The 24,509-nt window shown below is 38.4% G+C and overlaps 1 protein-coding gene across 28 annotated transcripts; it reads right to left on the reverse strand.

The window, feature by feature from the left end:
• On the reverse strand, positions 1-23,729 carry znf740a (zinc finger protein 740a). Of its 28 annotated transcripts, none has more exons than XM_046384029.1 (21): positions 23,278-23,721; positions 20,282-20,444; positions 19,915-20,097; positions 19,276-19,422; positions 18,586-18,703; positions 18,253-18,336; positions 16,145-16,228; positions 14,297-14,380; positions 13,707-13,790; positions 13,185-13,268; positions 12,723-12,806; positions 11,981-12,064; positions 8,873-8,956; positions 8,444-8,527; positions 7,997-8,080; positions 7,442-7,525; positions 6,582-6,665; positions 6,043-6,126; positions 4,136-4,219; positions 3,621-3,739; positions 1-3,464 (listed from the first exon to the last, which is right to left on the reverse strand). In XM_046384029.1, the coding sequence occupies exons 2-21, from the start codon at positions 20,324-20,326 to the stop codon at positions 3,291-3,293; spliced, it is 1,962 nt and encodes a 653-aa protein (XP_046239985.1). In that variant the 5' UTR covers positions 20,327-20,444; positions 23,278-23,721; the 3' UTR covers positions 1-3,290. The 28 variants fall into 28 exon arrangements, 27 of the variants coding, with proteins under 27 accessions (XP_046239985.1, XP_046239987.1, XP_046239986.1 ...); XM_046384031.1 differs by having other exon boundaries at positions 19,306-19,422; positions 23,278-23,720; XM_046384030.1 differs by lacking the exon at positions 23,278-23,721 and adding an exon at positions 22,976-23,271.
• Positions 23,730-24,509: the final 780 nt, after the last annotated feature.

The raw sequence follows: 24,509 nt of genomic DNA on the forward strand, positions 1-24,509 counted from the left end.
TCCATTACAAATTCTTTTATTTCAGCGTAATAGTAAGAAGCCTCTCCTCTGATTTTCATATACTTGAAACTAATTGGATCACAAGGGTACATATTAGTTAGCCCATTTTACAATAATCATTGTAACATTTTTTTTAGGAAGTTATTCTTATGCACTCATTTTCCTACACAAAATAATCAATATCAAGATCCTATCTTAACTGAGGACCATAACTCTGCATGCAAGACTAATAAAGAAAACAACTAATCTGTGATAGCTACTGTTGCTGTTGTTCATCTAATACCATTATCAATATAATTTACTACAAATACCAGGGACTTCATATAAGAAAGAAAACATTTTCTTGTGGTACTACTGCCTCTAATGTCAAAATTACCGAACATACTGGGCTCGCAACCGTACTGATCCAAATTGTTCTGTCCACCTTCCGTGTCAAGTTGAGGAGAAATAGGCTTTGTCTAAAACCTAAAATCTAGTACAGTCTGAAGGAAAAAAAATATCCATCTCTTTTTTGTCTTTTTTCCTTTCACTCCAGTGTTTACAATTTCATCAATAAAAAAAAGGTCCTCGAAACAATCATCAAAACGTGATGAGAAATTCTCAGACAAACGATTCTTCGTATCCGTCTGAAAAATCAAACCTCAATCTTATAAACAAAAGATCTGAGACTCAAGGATTCTATTGCATTTTGACAATGAGATTGAGAATACTAAAAACAATAAATGACAAAAAAGGTATTAACAAGTGACGTCAACTATATACTCTATTGCCCTTTAGCCATTTCACTATGTGCTCGTGCCAGCAGTATCCCTTCCACAGATTTGGAATAGTGTTTCCATCACAAACGAATGCATTTCTCAAACTTGGCCCCTCTGCTGCCACTGGGTTTTACTTACTGAATCCCACCTCCGAACACAACTTCACCTTGATATCAATGGACCATTTAAGAAGAACTTTTCCCAACACTTTTGGTTAAAAAAAAAAAAAAAAAAAAAAAATCACATAACTTGGTAAGCACCCACTTATTTGTATCAAACAAACTGTTCATCTGACAAATCAGAGACCAGATAAAGCACTCTGGGATTCCACCTCCACATTCAGTCGAGGGCTTAACTGGACCTTTAAAAGAAATTGTAAAAAATTCTTCACTCAGCATGATCCAAACGAGACATCTGACCCCTGAAATCACCCTTGATGGTTTCAGTTAGCGGTTGTTCGCTCTGCATCAGAGAACAGCTGTAACATCTTGATAAGTACACGCATGTTTGGCCTTGCAGAATAATCCTCCTACCCAGCACTGACATTTTGTGGTGAAACAGAACAGTTAGGACAAATCAGTCTCTAGCTCTCCAGTCACAGCACTGAGCAAGTTTGGGAAATATTTCCAATAGGCTGCAAAGTGGCCCTGATCAACCAGCTCTTTGCTGGCTGACCATCGAAGACTTTCACAAAGTACAGTTCATCGTAAGTAAAAGGAATCGTTCGTTACGATATAATTTAGTACTACAACGATTATTCGTGTATCCGCACTTACTTAAGGCCAAACCCAATGACATGACAGACATCCATTAATACACACCAATCACATAATATTTGGATAAAAAAAGGCAATTGTTAGTGTGTAACAGAGTCAAGCAAGAGTTGATTCTGCTGTGGCCTGTGACCGGGGCCAAAGCTCTGCAGGAGGAAAAAATTTAGCACTACTGACTTCTCACAAGGACCGTCAAACTCCAAGGGGCTCCTTAAGGACTATAGACTGTGTTACACTGTAATCAGTAACAATGATCCAAAATATTCATTATCATCAAAAGACAAACCTCTCTCGACAGGAGAACACATTAGTCTGTTTTAGCGCCATGGAAGCCATCAACATTCTGTAACCACGACAGCTTCAGGATTAATAAAAAAACAAAACAAAACAAAAAAACATACCATGATGATGAAAGGCTGTCTTGTCTTAGTAAATACATCTGATCCACGATAATAAACAGTTGAGAAAAAGGCAAATAAAAAAGAAAAAAAAAAAGAAAAAAAAGAAACACACTAAGGCCACAAGATTTTGTATATCCCCGCTAATCTCACGATGTGAGAATCTGTACAAACAACATAATGGGACTTCAAGTGGCCAACCTGCACTACTTTAGACCGCGTGTATGGACAGAGCGAGGAGAGACGCTTCTCTGCCAAACACACGACAGGTGTGGAAGGACGACTCGCTAAGGATGCCGTCCTGTGCCATTTCCTGAGTCACCAGCACATCAGAACAACACAGAACATGAGAGCCACAGGTGACACTCCCGTAACTATGCTTCTCATGTATGACAAAGCGCCAGTCAACGGCAGGCTGCCCTCTCATCATCCACTTCTTTGAACTCCTGGTTTACAGTTATGAAGCACTGTTTGATATCACTTTTCTTTTTTTTAATAAAACACACTCAGAAAGTTACTCAGGTTCCCTCAGGATTTCATCGAAACTGCGGTAACAGGCTGTATTTGAACAAATTTCTAATGTTTAGTTTGTTACTGGCCCATTTTGTACATTAAAAAAAAAAAACAAAAAAATCATCACTCAAGTTCCACAACAAAAATAATAATAAACATTTTAAATTATTTACACAATATAATGAGCGAAACTGTACCTCCCATATTGATAAAGTCAGGGAAATCCTATTGCTCTAATCCTATGTAGACCAGAAACTGCTTTCAGTGAAATGTCATAATGCTCAACACTGTATTAGCTGCTACAGCAGGTGAGATCAGGTCCAGCAGAGTGGTTTCCTTGCTTTACCAGGAAGTACAGTTTGGTTTTACTAATTTTCACCTGAGCAATGATCCTTTTGAGTCAAAATGGGCCACATGAGGAAAAATTAGAAAGACGCTCAAATATGTTTTCTCACCACTTCATCCCATTTTGTTGCTAAAACGTCAGGATAAACAATACCCGCCGCCCCTCCCGAGTACCACCAAATGCAGATATATTTGAACAACAATAAAAACTTTTTTTTCCTTTTTTTTTTGCAAAAATCAAATAGAATAAGTACAAAACAGGACCACTGTTCATCACAGAAAAGTCTTGTCTTTAAAAAAATGGGGGGGGGGGGGGGGGAAACGACACAGTAAAAAGTCAACAAAACAAAAACACGAATGTCTTTCGGTCATTAGTAATACCAAGACTGGAGCTGCAAGATCAGTCTGTGCTAGAGTGTGGCGTCACTCAGAACAGAGCTGTGAAGAAACCCTGTGGCTTGTCCTGTCTCTGCCGGCATGGTGGATGTAGGAAAGGTGGAATGTCAGACCGCCAGTCGGCCCGGGGGGGGATGCAGGGGACTCCAGGTCGGGGGTGCAGGTGGGGGTTCTTGGGGGTACGGGCGCGGTTCGCAGCACGGCTGGTTCTCCACTTTGGCTACGCTGCGACCCTGGCACAACCGCCGATGCCGCAACAGCCTGTCTGTCCGTGAAAAGTTCTTCAAAACACAAAAAGCGGAAAACGTCAATGTTTCAAGGAAATGTGCAGGAGCAAACGGCAAGAAATGACACAAAAGTCTGTTTTAAAACATCAAGAAATCAATCTTCATTTTGTATAAAGTGAATGAACAACCCATGAATAACATAATACACACCTGCTGGCACCGTTCACACTGGTAAGGCTTCTCCCCACTATGGACACGCTTGTGTCTCTCAAGGTGGTAGCGCTGGATAAACCTCATATCACACATGTCACAAGCAAATGGCTTCTCTCCTGAAAGAGCACACAAATACAGTCAATGCATCAATTTTAGCGTCTCGTAACAACAAGCAATTTTTAACTCACTAATTTTAATTTTACACAATTATATTTCCAACACTTACAAAACGTTGGAAAACAAACTGCCCTATTAGTGTTTCAATAGTGGTATTCTTAAAGGCCTCGTCATCAACTCATTATGTGTAGATCAGAGTGGAATTTCTTGTTTTCGTGGCCCAGATCTACGCAACATAGTGGCCCACCCCAAAAAAACTGGGGCAAGTATTTTGAGGCTGGTTCAACATCCCATCAAATGACTTGACAATCCAAACTCGAGTTTGTTGTGACCCCGTTCTGTTACAAGCGCCAGAGCCTGTCTCAGCAATGAGGGTACGGTAAAGAAACGCATACCCGTATGAGTGAGGCTGTGTCTCTCCAGGTGGTTACGCTGAATAAACCTCATGTCACACATGGAACAAGCATACGGCTTCACCCCTACACACACAGAGCAATATATTAGCCCTACCACGCACAAGAACAGGAAATACAAGTTTTCTGCTCAAGCTAGCACTAGGACTAAAACACTGGCAGAAATAACAGCTCATCATGTCTAAGTGTGTAATGTGCATTTCTTTTTTTGTTTCTTTATAAAATAAGTTAGAATGCTCAGACATGCAACCAAGACCATATGTTAAACTGTGAATAGAGCTAAGTCAGATTTGGGGCGCTAAATGTGTTTTCAAAGCAAAAAATCACCATCTATCATATGTGGTGTGTGACTAACGTTTCATCGGTGTGTTTTGTCTGACTAAACGTCAGTAACATCCTCATCTGTCAAAAGACTTTTTCAGCATCCTCTCTCACCTTCAGTCTATGCCACCTATATTTAAACCACAGAAATACGCAATTTAGGAACATTTTCAACATTTTTCCCCCGACAAGTCTTTGAGTTTGAATTTGAACGTGTCATCACTGCATATTTAGCATACGTGTTATCTCTATCTATAATTAATATCTGACACACTGAATCAGTGCAATCGGAAGCTATGAGCAACACGAAAGTTGTCCTTTGGAATGTGTTGATCCGCTAAAAAAAACAAAAAAACCCCCAAAACTATTTAAAGTCCTTTCACATTGATTCACAGCAGTAAACAGGCCGCAGAGTTTAAGACCCTCTTCTGATTTCAGATTTGGAAGAACTGTGGATTCGTTTAGCTTAGTGCTTTTAAATTATGCTTATCCACTTTGGAGAGTAAAGTTTAGAGCAACTTCATTTTGGTGTGCAAGAGAATTTCATTTATTTATTTATTTTTACCCGTAAAGCAAAAAGAATCACAAAACGATTTAGGACAAAAGACAATATGTACCCAAATGTCCTAGAGAGAAGTTTTTTTGCTTTGAACATATTTGATTCTTTATTTACTTTATTATTGTTACTGCTACTAAACTACTAAACACAACCTAAAAGCTAACATATTCACTTCTGAGCATCCACATTACAGTTCTTGAAGTGCCCTCCAGTATTGTTGGTTTACATACCAGTAGTAAACCGCCACAAATTTTAGGGTTGTTAAGGACGAGGCAGCAGACATAGACATGGGCCACATTTAAACCCGCCGTAACATGTTCTCATTGTCTTGATTGTGCACTGTGATCTCAACATGCAAACTCAATTGGTGGGGCTGGTAGACTCATCAGTTAAGGAAAGCAATGTGACTGACAGGCTTCATTCATTTCTCAATTCCTTTTAACTAGGGAACACTAGTTATCTACACCTACTGACTGTACCTTTAAGCTAGCAGGAGGATGCTAAATTAGGTTGCCTTTCAGTTCGCAATGTGGATTTTTTTTCTTCTTAAGAACGATGTCGTAGTGTATCAATTGCATTTAAACATGTCCCTAACACATGAATGTGTTTTTCTTTATCCAAGTAAAATATCTAGACACTGACTGTATTTTAATACCTGGCTTTTTTGCTAGCTGGGTATTAGCCTAACCAGGAGTGTGTAACACACAAAAGGTTCACACTGTCTGCCAACAATTCTGGACGGCAACTCTCTCTCTGCTTCTCTCTTTTTCTTTGGCTAAATAACTACCTACTTTCAAGTACAGGTGACAATCGGAGCTGTGGAGTATATACCGGTAATTTAAACGCATTTCTAACAGCACTTACTAACAGGAACACCTACAAATAAAAAAAACAAAAAACACATGTTCTGATCTTTACTGCAATCACTCAAATATGTACCTCACATTGATAAAAAAAAAGGAAATGATGATCTATATAATGTGAGAGGGGCAGGTGCACGGACCCATACCCGTATGAGTGAGGCTGTGTCTCGCCAGGTGGTAACGCTGAACAAACTTCATGTCACACATGGTACAAGCAAAAGGTTTCACACCTAAACGCAGAGCATCAATGCATTATTTTCAGGACTTTTTGATTTCCGTGTCACAATCCATCAATCAGTAATTTAAATATTGATTTACAATTGATGGGTTGCTAACCACTTTCACTGTGTAAAATTTTCCCTATAAAAAGGATACATGTGGAGTTTTTGTTTTTCTCCAAATCCAATCAAGAACACCTCAAACTGTGTTGATAAAATTTCAGATCCACAACTAAACACATCACATGAGCTGATGATATCACAGTCCTGTTTTCATTTACATGTAAAGACTGGCTCTAATGGTGCATTAACATACATAATGCAGGATAGCCCTCACCAAGCAAAATGTACAGCTAGTTCCATTTACAGAATAATAATGGCAGCCTCAGACAGCTGCCCCTGTAGCTAATGTAATCCTCAAGCACAAGCTGATCTCAGTGTCAACGGTAAGGTGGGCGGACGCATACCCATATGAGTGAGGCTGTGTCTCGCCAGGTGGTAGCGCTGAAAAAACCTCTTGTCACACATGGTGCAAGCATAAGGTTTCACACCTAAATGCAAAGTAGCAATATTATATCACCTCAGTTTCCATTCTTTACAAATAAATGCCTGAGCTATTGATCATTAAAACGCACACATTTGCCAATTCATGCACAAACAAAAAAGATGAGTCAAATGTTTCCTCTATGTAACACTTATTGTTACCAGCAAAGACAACTACACAACTGACCGTTTTAGCTGCCATCACCAGCCAATATGATTATGGATTATTCTTCTTAAGAGTTACAATTACAGCTGGGAATCACTGCAAGTACTATCTTTACGTTTGTGTACCTCATGTTAATAGCTTGTTGACAAAAGTAGGAATTAAGTCACGGTAAGAATTAAAGTATTTTTCGTTATGTGTGTTTTTAAAAGTACATTTCAATGTGACACCATAACACCAAGATGCATTTTAAGTGAGAGTAATTTCACAACTAGTGATTATGTCTATTTAAAGAAGGGTTGTTAAAGTAAATAATTTTTGGAAAAGCGAAATGTGGTGACCAAAAATGCAGCAGATTTTTAAAAGCACAGGATGGGGCCCAAATGTCCCAACACTGCTAGTCATTACAGTCTTTTATCATTAAAAGATGCTTAATGTTCTGGAGGGCATCAATAAAGGTCACAGAAATGTAACACGCTTTGCTTAAAATTCTGACAACAGCTAGTTTCTCAAAAATAAGACATCTATGTTTAAAGTGTTTGTGTTACATAAATTAGCATAATAAAGGCTATGTGATAATGACGTATAAAATGTGGCAAGGGCAGGTGCACTGACGCATACCCGTATGAGTGAGGCTGTGTCTCGCCAGGTGGTAACGCTGAACAAACCTCATGTCACACACGGTACAAGCAAAAGGTTTCACACCTAAATGCAGAGCATTACGGTATTATTTTCAGACTTTGTAATTTGTTTTGTGTTCACAATCCATCAATAAGCAATATACTTTAAATATCTACTCACAATTGATGGGTTGTTAACCACTTTCTTCAATGGTTTTGAAATTCCCTTTTTAAGAAATGATTTCTATTTCTTTAAAACGGTTGATTTCCCTCCAAATCCAATAAAAATGCATCAAAACTGTGTGAACCAATTCTCACATCCACAACTTAACACATCACATGAGCTGATGATGCTGCAGTCCTGTATCTCTTAACACATTAAGACTGGCTTTAATGTTGCATTTACACACATGATGTAGGTTAGGGTGATCAGTTTAAGAGAGCACTCATAACTACCTCAAGATGGCTGGCTCTGTAGCTAATACATTATATATTTCTGACATAATGTAATTACAGTCTGATCTCAGTGACATGGGTAAGGTGGGCGGACGCATACCCATATGAGTGAGGCTGTGTCTCGCCAGGTGGTAGCGCTGAAAAAACCTCTTGTCACACATGGTGCAAGCATAAGGTTTCACACCTAAATGCAAAGTAGCAATATTATATTACTTTGCCTCACTTTTCATTTTTATAATTTAGGAATTAATATTTACTCTATTGGTTATTAACCACACAATTTGCCAATTCATGCAAAAACATCCCCCCCCTCAAATATTTTCTTCATAATGCCTTTATCTATTGCATAGTGCTCTAATTACCAACAAACATTAAAAAAAACAATGAAACGTTTATCCTGCTCAACTGATGATGGCTAATATCAACAGACTACCTTGTTAAAACTCCATGCTGACATTTCCCTCAAACTGAACAGGCATATGTCTGAAGTGAACTGACAGAATTAAATGTGCGCTGAATGTCATGGGCTCGGTGCACGGACCCATACCCGTATGAGTGAGGCTGTGTCTCGCCAGGTGGTAACGCTGAAAAAACTTCATGTCACACATGGTGCAAGCATAAGGTTTCACACCTAAACGCAGAGCATCAAAACAATTATTTTCTCTGCCACCAAGAGAAAATAAATAAATCTGTACTCCTTTTCAAAACTGAAGAATACCAATCTGGACTAAATTGATATCGGTGGTTAATAACCAATGTCATACCCTAAAATTACTTACAAGGGTACAATATGATATAAGATGCTTGTTTCAAATTCAGATCTAAAATCCACTTAAACAGCACAACAAATGAGATGATGATGTCATCTACTACTTGAATAATTTGTGTATAAATACAGATATTTAAGACTAGATCAAGCATACAGATGTTGCAGCATCCTAATCTTGTGACTGGGTTATGATTGGCTGACGCATACCCATATGAGTGAGGCTGTGTCTCGCCAGGTGGTAGCGCTGAAAAAACCTCTTGTCACACATGGTGCAAGCGTACGGCTTCACCCCTATACACACAAAGTACCAACTTTAGCATAAAACACTCAACTGCCAAAAATGATCGAAATTAAACTTTACTAATTGCTTAGTAAAGTTTGGTTGCACTTATCAGCGCTTTGTTTACACTGGAAATTTGAGCATGCTTCAGAAATTTGCTATTCCAATTGGAAATTAAATGTTCCCATCTAAAAACTGCTGATGGTCTAAGACCAAAGTTCAAATTAGAAAAATTGAGTCAAAATAAAAATATCCTGCATAAAAAGCCAAATGAACTTATCTTCAAACCTAAAATCATACCTGATGACCAGACAATTAATTGAGGCGAAAACAAAGTCCCAGTGGGCACATTCCAACTAGCACAAAATCAAGTTTTTCGATCTATGCCAATAGGTGCTTGTGTTTGTTTCATTTCAACATATTTCATGTTTCAATTTCAACATACCGCATACAGATTTCTGAAATAGATTTGTGAACGTAAATACTTGAATTTTTGTAACGCTGATCACAGTGGTTAGACAATTTTAGGCAGTTGTAAACAACTATGCACAACACATTAAACCTGCAGTGCGGAACTTTTGTCTCCCCCTTCTGGCAGGATGAGAAATTACAGAAATCCTCTGAACAACATGCTTCTTTTTAATTTGAAGCACCAGAAACTTTTCTTGGATGCTTCCCAGGTTTTCTCTGTTGTTACAATCGTGCATCACCATCAGCCAATGCAGGAATGTTACCACAGAATCCAGATAACTCTGATAAACTGCAAAATACAGATTTTCCTGGTGGCAACTCTTTTGTCAAGTGCTTGAATGTGACTCACCTAAATTTGTATGTACAAGTCCCGCACTACAGTTTTAAGATTGAACATTCCTTTGCAGAGCAACTCTTGTAATTTAACTTTAAAAACTGATTTATAGTTAACGGCAGCTGCTCTGGAAACCATCATACAGAACCTAGAAAACGATTTAAGCAAACATAAAACATTAACTCTGCTCTTTCTTCAAATTTAAAACTGTACTGTAAAAGCAGACTGACAATACAAGTAATATCTTTACACAAAACCTGTTTTCAAATACAACAGACAATAAAACTATTCATGGCAGAGGATTATATGTTATTCCACACCTTTATTTTGAATGTGAAATGACACAATGACTAAATCTGTGAGCAGTCAGCTCTAAATCGGCATGTTTCATATCCTCTTAAATTCAGAATTTGATGATCATTCTCACAACCGTTATGAGGTGAACAAGACTCAGTCTGTGCTATAACCTCGAAAATCCTTGAGTCCTTCATCATGGAAGCTACAGCCAGTCTGGTTCCTGTTTATCTTTAGTTGTGCAAAAGCACTGATCTAGAATTGATCAGCTGCAGACAGTCAAATGCCTGTAGCTGCTTCATAGTAAAGCCCTCCTTGACCCAGTTTTAGGTCAGTTAAAACTTTCCTTACTCTATTTGGGCTTGAATTAAAATGTCTGTTCAATTTTCAGATCCTCTTTTTAACCATTATGCATTTCATGTACATATGAGAAGATGTGGCTCCTTTGTTTTGGTAATTTTTTTGAGTCAATCTTTCAGTACCTTTGATTTTCACAAGACAGACTCAAGCGAGCTGACTCTACTCGATGGTGAACTATATCAAAGTAGAAAGCCGAGCTGATTCAAATACAGAAAGTCTGAAAATAAACTGGTCAGCGATCAAAGTTATTTTGGTTTGCCAAACATTTAAAAATTAAAAATATACTGAACATCTACACTCACCGGCCACTTTGTTAAGTATACCTTGCTAGTACCGAGAAGGATCGACAAGCTGCGTGAAACAGAGATTTTGGGCCATACTGACATCTTTTTCCACCACATTCCAAATGTGGTCTCTCTGGTGACTGCGGAGGTCATTTGAACACAGTGAACTAATTGCCATGTTCAAAAAAAAAAAAAAAAAAACAGTTTGAGATCATCTGAGCTTAGTGACGTGGCATACTATCCCACCAGACGTAGCCATTAGAGGACAGGTACACTGTGGACCATAAAGGGATGGACATCAGGCAGGCTGTGGTGTTTAAACAATGTTCAATTTGTGTGCCAAGAAAACATCCCCCACACTTTTACGGCCCCACCACAAGCCTACAGCGTTCATACAAGGCAGGATGGATCCATGCCTTCGTGTTGTTTACAACAAATTCTGACCCTACCATCTGAATGTCGCAGCAGAAATTGAGACTCATCTCAACAGGCAGTGCTTTTCCATCTTTTTAAGTTTGGTGAGCCCATGACAATGGTAGTCTCAGTTTCATGTTCTTATCTTACAGGAGTGGCACCCGGTGTGGTCTTCTGCTGCCGTAGCCCATCTGATTTAACTTTTAATCCAGAAATGCTCTTCTGCATACCTCAGCTGTAATAAGTGATTTTTTGAGTAACTGCTGCCTTTCTATCAGCTCGAATCAGACTGGCCTTTCTCCTCTGACCCCTGGCAGCATTTTAGCCCAGAGAACTGCTGTTCACTGGATATTTTCTCTTTCATTGGACCATTCTCTGTAAACCCTAGAGATGGTGGTGTGCGACATCCCTGTAGATGAGTAGTTTCTGAAATAATCAAATGAGCCCGCCTGGCACTCTGATGATCTGAACTTCAGCAAATTGTCTTGTCCATTTCTACATGCCAAATGCACCGAGTTGCTGTCACTTTACTAGATGATTGCATATTGGCATTAATGAGCAGCTGAACATTAATAAAGTAGCCAGTGAGTCTAGAAACTGACAATTTTAAGAAAAAATTGTGAATAAATCTTCAAACCAAAGAGTGTGGGTGGATTTTTGCTTCATGGTCATCATGTCATTTCATATACAAAGTATGGGCGAAGTGTTGTTATGCAAGTGCTTACGAAGCTCCTTGCACATGCTACATGAAACATTAGCACTCAATACAGTGACAGAAAGCAATACAAACTCGAGTTTGAAGCAGCCATGTAAACATAACGTGGAGCGCATGCATGATCGGGAAAGCGAGGATCAAAGTTTGAAAAATTAGTACATACCTGTATGAGTGAGACTGTGTCTCTCCAGCTGGTAACGCTGTATAAACCTCATGTCACACATGGTACAAGCATACGGCTTCACCCCTAAACAGAGCACAAAAATGTTAGATGTGTTACAACATACCAATGAAGTTCATGGACACCAAGATCTAAAGAAAATATAAAAATTAATGCAATACTTTCAGGTAGTTTATTATTGCATGCTTTATTACAGACATTACAATATAAACACCTGCAGACATCAAAAGTTTAGGTGCATCATCAAATGCTCAGAAAAGGGGATTTCAAACTGTACTTCAGACCAGCTTGAGTAATAGTCAGTCATCCTGTAAACACTTTATAGTAGTGAAAAAACCCATTTTGAGTTAATTTTAAAGCTATTAATGGGAGCCAAATGTTCCGGGTGCAACATCTTTGATTTTAAACTGTTGATGCCTGCATTAAAAATGCTTTTTAGTGTAATGTCCCTTTCATTGGATATTTAATTTAGTACTCAACAATACACATGCAATAGTACCATTACAATGTTCACACAAAACAAGGTTACTGACAGAGGGAGTCACTTTTTCAGTGGACAGTTTTCCAACAAAGCCTAAAAATTCTATTAAACATTTTGAGAGGGGGAAATTCATTTATCAACAATGGCAATTGTGGTATTGTAGATTAAGGCACTTAAAAAAACTCTATAGGTTGCTTCTATTATATATTTATAGTGAAAGGGGAACAATTAAGTCAAGCATACCAGTATGAGTGAGGCTGTGTCTTGCCAAATGGTAACGCTGGAAGAATCTCATGTCACACATGGAGCAAGCGTATGGCTTCACCCCTAAACGCACACAGTACCAAACTTTAGAAAATGTTCTTATGAACTATGTGCACAAAATAGGTCATTTTACATGCAGTAGTCAATGTTATTTCATTACAAGGTCTTAAGTATTTTTCATGGTCAACTGGTCTCTACACAAACAACACATAAAATAAGTCATGTCAACCCTAAAATCAGTTACCAAATAAAATAAGTACACCAGAAAAGAAAAAAAACTTCTTAAACTTGAACCTTTCATAATCAAGACTATGGACTGAGAAGTACAAATTACATTTTGTTTTATGTCAAAGTACTCTCACAGGCAGTCAAAGCCTACACACAAGGGTAAGTTTCTAGAGCCCCTGATACTGTCAAGTGGGAGATAATTAAAACTTATACCCGTATGGGTGAGAGTGTGTCTTGCCAGGTGGTATCTCTGGAAAAATCTCATGTCACACATGGAGCAAGCATATGGCTTCACCCCTGCACACACAGAGCAAAATATTTTGTAAAAACATCACAATGAACTGAACAGGACACACTCACTTATATTATGTATCCAGACATGCCAAAAGCAGTGGCCACTAACATTCTAATCTTTCAAATACTGAAAAAAAGGACCTTACTGAAACTGAAAATACTGGGAAATGTCAGGATTACATGTCAGCTTTTCAAAGCTGACATGTAATCCCAAGATTTTAAAGTCTGAGGTGTAATTTGCAGGCAGTGCAGTGAAGTACCAATGGAGGTAACTTGGGTAATAACTAACTAACTAGCTTACGACCTTCCAACTGTCAAAACTGCTTGATGCTTATAAATATTTTAAAGACCTGACTAAAAGCCATTCTATAAAAAAGGGACAGAAACTTCAGTAAACTGGGTATTTGGGCTCTATTGTAGCAAAGAGTGGTGAACCCATACCCGTGTGAGTGAGGCTGTGTCTTGCCAAGTGGTAGCGTTGGAAAAATCTCATGTCACACATGGAGCAAGCGTATGGCTTCACCCCTACACACATAGAAAGTATGTAAATATTAAGCTAGAAAGAAAAAAAATAATAAGTGTCAACACATAACCATCAGCCTTTCCCTTAGAATAGCTCTTCTTATGCTTCCACACGTCATCACTCTGCTTTTTGTATATTTTGCACTATATTAGGGAGCACAAGTGGTTAATTTCAGTCACACAAAAAAATCTTTAAAAACAAGTAGTAACAAATAAATAATTGTGCAGAACTAAGCAGAGCATTCAGCAGGGGAAAAGCTCAAGTTATGTACATTCAGGTGCCCCACTATGTATGCATGTACTTTCATCAAGAGCTAAAAGTTTTACATTTTACCGTCTTACCATCCTAACACATGTCTGGATACATCTTCATTTTCTGAATAAGAGCATATTTGAAGCTGGTGATCATTTCACTCAACCTAAACCTCTGTTTGCACTGCTATGAGCTGAAAAGTTTTGGCACTTCTAAAACACCACTACCTAATGAGCTAGGGTGAGCAGACGCATACCAGTATGAGTGAGGCTGTGTCTTGCCAGATGGTAACGTTGGAAGAACCTCATGTCACACATGGAGCAAGCGTACGGCTTCACCCCTACATACACAAAGTATCAACATATTAGCTAGGATGTTCCTCAAGAATCAAAGGAAAGCATCATTCACAGGCATTAAATCACCAGGACCTGGCAGACATTACATATTCCAATCAAGCTTCATGCGAAAGCGTGATTTTTTCCTTTTTTCTTACTGCAAATTAAGTGTGTTCCTTTGTGGGTAGCATTCATTTTCAAATAATCTGGAGTACATCATGAGACAAAAGCAGCAACAAGAAGCCAAGCATGTTTAAAACAAGACATACAAGTCAGCAGCAAGATAGCAAAAAAACGTGTAAGACAGTCATCACACTGGCCAGCTAAAGCAGAACATTAGCAAACTTCTTCGCTGTTTACTGCTACGAGGGTCAACATTGTTTAGCACTGCAGTGGGGATACTTATTGCATCATAGTGCGAGGTCAAACGGGTTTAATGTCAATATAGTGCGTACTGGTTAATATATGGTGGCAAGAAAGTGTGTTGCTTTGACAAGTGTGCTTGCTTTCTAGGACTCCGAAGGAAGGATTTGCCTCAACTTTCAAAAGCTTCCAATCTGATCTTCGCAATAACTCACAGTAGAAGTACTGGTATAACATATTATATAACAGAACTACTACCATATCATAACTATGTAATATTAAATAATAAAAATATAGATTTAAAAAGACAGACAATTACAGATAAGGCATATGAGATGTGCAGCCATTAAACTGTACCTAAAACAGATGTGGACATCAAAGGACTATTCCCTAATATACCATGGCCAGTTCATCAGCTACTAAAATACAGCTAGATCAGACAGGGGAGCATTACCATAACCTGTTACCTACTATAAAACATTAAGTTAAAATAATTAATAATTCATTCACAAATTTAAGCAAAGCCATGCACAATTTGTCTGCGAAATTATATTATTTTGTCCTTAGTACATTGTGACCAATGACGCCCGTCTCTGCAGCTACGACATCATGTCGCTTTCTTTAACAATCTTAACTTTGATTAATGATAAATATTGTGTATACATCTCAGTTATCACATAATATGCTGATATCATGTATACACATGATACGTGTCGTACTAATGCACAATACTATGTAAACAATGTATGACCGCTAACGGCTAGATTTCTCTTTAGCTCTGCTACCATCTGCTAAAGCATCAGAATCTATATCATCAGAGAATAAAAATTTTGTCAAGCAGCGATGGTGCAAGAGGGATAATACACTTTGAGGGGTCCACAGGAGCTATTTTAATTTTTTTCAGGCGTTAACTTCTCATACAGTCCATTACATGGCTTTAATGGTCATGTTACATATTGGGAAAAGTGAGACAGGTGTTGATTCAACACTGTAGAAATTCTACAGGCTATTGTCTCAACTTCTGGACTCCAAAAAGGATCTTTCTATAGTTTCCCCACTCGCAGGGATTTTGAATTGGACTGTATTATATGATGTTGGGGGGGGGGGGGAATCCATGTTTAGAAAAGGAAAAAAAAATTAAGATACATATTCCTCGGGCCAAACATCAACATCAATTTGTACACTGATCCTACAGTTCAGATCCCTTAATAGGGAAATAATGAAAAATCCAGCAGTCAGTCTGTCTCACATGTAAAAGACCAACATCTGATTTTTCTCCTAAAGGGCTACTTTGGGCCTGCATGTTTGCATGTTGTTTCGTCATGTTTTTGTTCTCAATGAGACTGATTTGATTATTTATTTATTTATTTTTTAACTTGAACTGGGTACGGTAAATGGACGCATACCCGTATGAGTGAGTCTGTGTCTCTCCAGGTGGTAACGCTGGAAAAACCTCATGTCACACATGGAACAAGCGTACGGCTTCACCCCTACACACACAGAGCATAAAATTATTAGCTATTAAGCCTATCAAATGCGAAAATGTGTGAGAAAAAAAAGTCACAAAATTTATTACGTGGAAAACAGAAAGAACAGATGCAGTGTTGCCACTAAGAGCAACTTCTTACTCAAGCCATTGGGAAACTGGAATAAAATAACTATATATATGGTTATGTACATAAATCATGCCAACTGATTGGCTAGATTTGGAAAACATTAGTTTACTATTGATGCATTTCTTCTGGCGTATAGTGGGGCAGAAGGCACTAGCTTGGAAAGAAACTATTAGGCTGAAAGTTCACTTACCCACAGCATACTTCTTAAACAATGAAAAACAAAGAATTTTGTGTGAAAGGGTGCAACGCACATATTGACACAATGCAAATATTTTAAACTAAAGTCCACAATTTTCATTTTATGTTAACAATTAAGAAAATAGTCCTTTGATGTCCATGCAGTCATTTGCACAAACAATGCAATAGATACAAAATAATTAAAAATAAAACAAATCTTCCATATTTTTGCGGCCTGTGCTTAGAGACTTAACATATATACACTGGGGTCCACATGTTTGAGTCCACTTTTCAAGTCCACTACCAAAAACTTTTGTTTGTTGTCATCATGTAGCTATATATTAATGACTAACTTAATTGGTACTTAAGAGATGTACAAAGAAAAAAAAAATCACAAAAATATGAGCATTTAATTAAATAAGTGGCACAAGCATTCTCTGTAATATATTCAATTCAATTCAATTCAATATATGCTGAGAATTACTGAGGTCTGAGGTCTACAAAAAGCATACAAAATTAATATGGCTGCCTATGTGTCACTGTTGTCTGTAGGTCTCAATGTTTCAACTGAAACATACTTTCAACTGGTCTATCATCATTGTTGGAAACCCATACTGTGTATCCAAGTGATTCTCTTTAGTAAGAAATTTTCCTTGCACAAATCTTCTAAACTAAAAGTTGTACAGGTTCTGCTCACTGATTTTTTTTTTTAAAGCCATGACATGGCAGACTTTTCAGAATACAGCAGCCAGTATGCTTCAACAAAAGTGCTTCTAAGATGGTCAAGCAGTGTGGGTTGTCAAATGTGGTCTGTTGAACTTGTGATCACAAGCAGCTGTGATAAAACTGCTCAACAATGCACAGTGAAGAGTTGCACTGCACAAGTTGTTTACAGAGCATGCAGCAACTGCTAGATGGCTGAACACTCAAAATTATTAGCCTGGGCGGAGTTATGTTTTCAAGTGACCACACCATGTGAAGACCAGTGTATCAAGATGACATCTTTGCAGCAACCAGTAACATTTGAATGAGCACAAATAAACAAAGAATCTCCTATTTGACTTGCTAACTACAAAACAAAACAAAACAAAACAAAAAAAAGGGCCAAAAGTGTACATGGGCCAAACAACATCCAACTATCACTGGTGAACACAGTGAGAAACTTGCTTTTACAGATGAATCAAACTGTGGATTTGCAATAAGAGTTATACGACTGTCACAAGGGAGGCTTCTGTCTCAACCTCACCTAACATTCTGGAGAAAAGGAGAAAGGTATCTCCTACATCTCTGGGATGCTGTACAACAGCGCAAAAAAAATAATAAGAATTCTTCAATCCTCCAAACATGTCTACATCTGACACCAGTCAAAATTTAAATCTATGATTATGGCAAGTAACGGACACCCAAAGAAGAAAAAAGCAATTTTACCACAAATGTTAAAACAACTGTTTTTAATAGTGGACTCGGGACCATTGGACCACACTGTATTATATTGCCTTCTGTAATTTTTTCCTGGTGTTGGGGGACCAATATCCATACAAAAACAAATGCTGTGTTTAATTTTTTGAGGTGACCAGATTTTTGGAGGGGGGAGGGGTGGCTTTGTTGGAAATTACTGTCCATAGACAAAATGAACCCTGAGCATCTGTCCATTGATTCAAGTGACAGACTACAGATGTAGTCCAATTTATGTAATATGGGTACGGTTAAAGGACGCATACCCGTGTGAATGAGGCTGTGTCTCTCCAGGTGGTAACGCTGAATAAACCTCATGTCACATACGGCACAAGCATACGGCTTCTCCCCTAAACCGAAGAGCACCAGTTTTAGTTCAAGTCCCCACAGATACCACCAATTAGCTGTGAGGCAAAAGCTATTACCAAACAAGGTTTTTAAGCAGGCCATTGCAAAACCTTACAGTTGCTGCACACTCCTAGATTCAGTCCAACTCAAGCTTTCAGGACCTCTTTCAAAACAATTATTAATGTAATCAGGCATTAAAAAGCTGTTTTGGCTTAACTGGAAACTCAAGTTGTTCCAAGCATGATCCATACCTGTATGAATGAGGATATGTCTCTTCAGGTGGTATCCACTCCTAAATGCTCCGTAACAGTGATCACAAATAAAGTTTTTCTGCACTTTGGATGATGGACCATTCTCATCTCCTGTGCCCTAATGACGACAGTAAATAATAATGGTTCAACATTCAATTAAAACTTCCACTAATGACATGAACTAAGAAACAGGGCATTTTACCACAATGGCACATTGTGTAAGACACACCAACCAACAAGTGTAATTACATTCTATAGACGTAGCACACATTTTTCATGTATATTTTTTTTTATGGTTTTTCTTTTCTTAAACAGCAATTATTACGACATTTAATTAACATCTGAATTGAGAAATAGCCCACACTCCCTTCCAATGGCCTAGTGCCCTCATGTTACTGCTCCCCATTATACACACAACTGCAGTTATTGTGCTCTGCTTCACTCTGCTCCCCTCCCCCTCTTTCCTCTCTAGAGATCCTCCACCCCCTCCACATCTTCCCTGAACTCCTCCCCCCACCCCCACCCCCACGCAAACAAAAAGTACACACATGAAAGGTCCAAGTCAGCCACACTTGAATGGAGTTAAACGCTTTTACAAAAATGCATGCAAGCAGCTAACAGCATATTTTATATAATGAGGAAAATGAACATACGCGGACCATTCCCTATTTAGCAACCACAGCCACTAACCTTCCCACCCCTTCCCTCTTGTTCTCTCACTTTACAGGGCGTTACTGATTTCCTGTTCTTTTTTTTCTGCTGCATGTCCTCGTTGGCCCTCATCTCCTTCTCGTCCAGCAGGCGGGGAGCTTGGAATTCACCTTCCTTCCGAATAAGCTACAGATCCAGAAAAAACAAATTATTTCCCAGATTCAGAGAAAAAAAAAAGATTATTTTAACATGACTATAATGAAGTGAAGTGCTAAATGTAAACTCATTATGTGTCATTTCTGCCACAGCCAGCATATGAAAGCCAATCTTAGTGTGTTGTGGGTTGTAATTTAGTTTTGGGAAAAACTAACAATTTAAAAGGAGGAATATCATATTCTATGTTGGTTAGTGCAAGGTTTTGTACATTTAAACCAACAGAAATTTACAGGAACAGGAAAACTGTCATTTGAGTAGATATAAGGACAACGGGATAAATGTAGCTTCAAAAACCAAATCCATTTGCTGAATCATAAAATAAATCTTCATGACTTTAGAGGGAAAATCCTCCCATGGCAAAATTTTCAATCCCATTCAGGCAATGGGTTCACACCCTTCACAACATTGAAAGCATAGCAAACAGCCTCAATTCTACTCTGAATTTCTCAATTGGGTCCTAACCAGGGGTGGACAGCTCATTCCAGATGGGAGGATCATGTGGCTCTGGGGACCACGGTCAGGTCCCTCTCGCTGCGGTGGTGCATGACCAAGTGGAGCCATCATTTTTTTGGGCGGAGCAGCCATGGAGCTGGCTTGCATTAGGGCCATACTGGAGAGGACAGCTTCACAGCCAAGCAGCCCCGCCTGCAAAGAAAAAGAATGAAAAGCAAAACTTTACCAACAATATCAAACATTCTAAAACAATCTGAAATGATCTGAATCTCTTGCCAGTGACACGGCATTTGCTAGTCATCAACGACAACATCCTGAGTGACACAAGACTTTAAATAAAGTTATTTGTAACCACTTTGGTGTTCTCAAAACAAACCCATTTCATATGGTCGCGGACTGAGCTGCTGGGCAGATGTGACATTGCTGTGGTGTATGTGAGCGCAGGGACAGGGGTGGGGACAAGGTCATCCAGAGATCCGTCAGTCAGGATGGTCGGGCTGGTGGGAAGCCACACCCACCTCACTCATCTAGCATTAAAACTGAGGAAGAGGAGGATGTGGATGAAACATACAAACATTAACTCTCTGCATCACTTGCTGCTTTTAACATTATACATTCCATTAACTCGAGTTAGGATCGTCATTTTTCACAATGACATATAACATCACATAATATAAACACACAAAAATTATTCAGTTGCACAAATAACCACGTTAATAAATTTAGCTTGACTTTTGTTCATACAAATTAAGTCATTATACTCACCATAAAGAAAACTGACCACAATGTTTACTGGTAAATATTTGAATAATCATACTCTGCATTTACATTGTAGCTGTGATTCTTATTATTTTAGAGACAATGGTTTGCAGCTGATGGATTTTAGGGTTGGGTGATCACTTCTACTTTCAATACATCCAATCAAGGTTATATGAAATCACTGACAGGCAATCCCCAGGGAGGTGGAAATGCAATGCAAATGCAAGCATGGACACTTTTTTTTTTTTTTAAAAAAAGGAATATCTTGTATTTGGGGATATCTTGTGTCCATGTGCTTTGGTGCAACAGTATCACAGCATCATGTACCCTTTACCATAATTTTATCTTTCATATCATAATGCAGGGTGCCAATCCATGGAACAGAGACAGCAAACTGTCTAGAAGTTTAAAATTCACAGCTAACACTTCAGTAGAAATATCTTTACATGCAGAGCGGGGCGCAGATTGTAGACACTATTTTTCCAATATCTTTTTTCTGATTTTCTAGGTTAATTAAAGCAGTCTTTCCAGTCTTAACCAATCATCAATCCAAACCAATCATCAGTTACCTCTTCAACTGTCAATAAATAATCCAACTGACACAAGCCTAATGGACGTCCACAATTATTTGCAAAAAAAGAAAAAAAAAGAGAGAAAGAAATGACCTAAAACTACAGAAGATCATTCTTCCAATAAACAGAAATAACATTATCTTTTTATGTATGGAAAACTAGCTTCTTATTCAAGTCTGTATTTTACATTTATGTTAGTAACAACTTATTTAAGGCCATCAAGACTATTACTAGGGATATCAAAACAATATAGTGTTCTAGTGTGCTACATCTAATGCTTCCTCTAGCGACACAAATTTCCAAGCTGTGTGAAATACTCCATCACTACAGGGTTTTGTGGAGCTTGCCAATAGTCTTAAGTGGTTACCTCTTGTCACTACTGTAAAAACCACAGACCTTCGATAGCCAAGTTCTGTGAGAATTTATATTTTATACAACTGTTTCTAGGACATCAGGGAAACAAGCTGAAACATGAAGAGAGCACTGTGGAGAAATTTAGGAAGCAGAAAGAATCTGAAGGACAAATATGTTCAACACAACCAGAAAAACTAAACAATAATGCTATTTTATGAGTATAACTGATGGGAAGACAATTACTTTTAAATGTATGGTCTCGTTACTCATTATATTTTTAAAATCCATCATTTCAAGGTTTATATTTGTATGACACTATATTAAAGTTTCCCAAAATACGGGTCAATATTTAACATGTAATAAATCACAAAAAAAACTGTTATACAGAAACAGACCAGGGTCAATCAAAAATAAACTCAAAATAGCATGAAACAGATATGCTCATATTACTGTGTATTTCAGTGTTGAAAAATGGTCATAAGAATAACATTTTGCCAATATACAACAGAATCGCTCAAAAATGTGAATGAATTGTGAAAAAGTAGTGTGAGGGGAGAAATTACAATTTAGCATTTGCTGTCTGTTTCTGGTGTTCATGTTAGTCATCTCGCACAGTACTGATATGAGACAGAAATGTAAACTTGGAGTGGGCGGATTCGAGCGTCTGGAAACCCGAGAAGAACACTGCGACTCCGAAATTCAAATAAACCTACAAGGAAACCATTAATCTCCAATATGTAGTTGTCTATAAAAACCGTACGTCTGGCTTGTTGACATGGGGTTTTTAATCAAGAAACGTTACATTTCGAGGAGGCCATGATTTTGCCCGAAGAAACACTGCTCTTGTAATGGCTTACAGCTACCTTTTGACTTTGTCAGTTATTTTTCCAACTGTGGCATAAGTTAATTGTTACACTTCTGTGCTAGCACAAAAAGGTTAACGGTAGCCAGATAGCGGTAGACAGACACTTTTAACGCTACAGTGCTTTCACCATTGGCGTTGCTTAGCTGGCTAACGTTGCTAGGAAAATAGACAGCTAGCGCAAAGCTATCATTGGCTAACGCTAATTAAAATAATTCATGGATACTTTGTACCGTTAGGTTTTCGGCTGCCGTTGAGTTATGTCCCAACAGAGGACACGGCATACCCCTAACATAATGTTGCTTTGAAAATAAATATGCATTTTCTGCACAGACTGAGGTGGCCTTCGGACTACCATCCGACCTAACGTTAGTTTTGCTGATGTTGAACAACCTAGCTAACATAAGCTAGCCAGCAGCTAGCTGCTCGCTGGCGCCCTCGCCCACAGAAATGTTAGTAATCGATCATTTTTTTAGCCCATCTGGTTATCAGTTTGATACAGTAGCTTTACGAGACTGCCTACCTTGCAGACTTGATCAATGAACCTTTCCACCGTGATAATACTAGACATAAGACAAACTCGTTCAAGACAAGATTCAGCGATAAAGACATTCGTGATGGCCGTCGTTGCGAGTGCCTCCCCCTCTCGATGATTAAGCTAACATTTGTTAGCGAGCTAGCCATGGCTAACACTGACGCTGTAATATTAGGTAAATCCTTTTGCTGCCATATCCGAGCATGCATATTCACTCATGAAAACGCAGAGCATTTAATGCACAAACACAATCCACCGAACATCGAAGAAAAATAAAAGATATTATTTACCTTTTAGCTTCACTCGCCCGACGTTTTCAAGACGGTCTAGTTTACAAACACAGGAAACGCCACAGGATGTAACCCACTCCCCCACACAGCAGAACAGCCTCCTCAAGCGAAGAGAAAAGGGTCATCTTCCATCAGCTCCCCGGGAACAGAGAGCGTTGTTTGAAAGCGCGAACAAAACCAGTTTGTTAATCCATTTTATATTGCGGTGGATATTTTACGCCGACTACTTAAGGTTATACCGATGAGTGATATTATAATGGAGCTGGTCTCCCTCAGATTGTTGCACATTCAGACGACGACTGAAAAGACGCAGATGAAAAGGAAGGAGTGGACGCTAAAATGACAGAAAACAGTGACGTGCAGACATAGAGGCCCAGGGGCTCAATCTGCTGCTCCCTGTTTGAACTGCCCCTCGGGCCAGACCAGGGAAAATAAAAATTATTGAATGCTGTTTGAATTGCAGCCGCTGAATGTTTTAAGCTTGCATGCAAATGAATGTTAAATAATAATTAATATAAGGTAGCACCTCCCAAGCCACCGTCATACAGGGTATAGCGTCATCCAATTGTTTCAGTATTGATTTCCTTTGATTAGTTTACTCTGCAAATTGCTTTCTTTTTTGTTCTTTATGGTTGGTTGGCTGACATGCACACCTGAAACTAAAATGTAACATTATTATTACATTCTCTTTCTTAATTTCGCTTAATTTGACTGCATGTGGTGGATCTGCTTTTTCTTTGCAATACATCAAGCATATTTTCATGGTTATATTTTGTGTGGTATTTGTACTTGAGGAAAAGATCTGAATACTTCCTCCACCGCTGTGTAAATTTTATGCATCTGGGGAAATAATAATTTGTGTGATTACTGAGTGCTTCTATAACGGTCTTAGTTCTTCATCCCCACACTATGGAAACATCATGTTGGAGCTCATATCCTTAACACTGTGTATTTTTATGTATTAAGTAACAACAAAAATCTAACCAAAAACACAACCCATGAGCCATTCTCTACAGAATAAACACTGAACATGGTTTGTCTAGTAAGAAGTAAAGAGAAAATTTTAGGAGACTACACGACACTGTGGGTATTTCAACATGGAGACACTCCATTGGTGCAAATCTTCAGCACACTGTTGCTAGGCAATTGGCTCATTCCGTTTCTGAAAATGAATGCATGATTTTGATTGCACTTAAACATCATTTTGGGAACAAGAAGAAAAAAAAAGAAGA

This window comes from Scatophagus argus, chromosome 3 (genome assembly GCF_020382885.2).
Source record: "Scatophagus argus isolate fScaArg1 chromosome 3, fScaArg1.pri, whole genome shotgun sequence".
Classification (NCBI taxonomy): domain Eukaryota; kingdom Metazoa; phylum Chordata; class Actinopteri; family Scatophagidae; genus Scatophagus; species Scatophagus argus.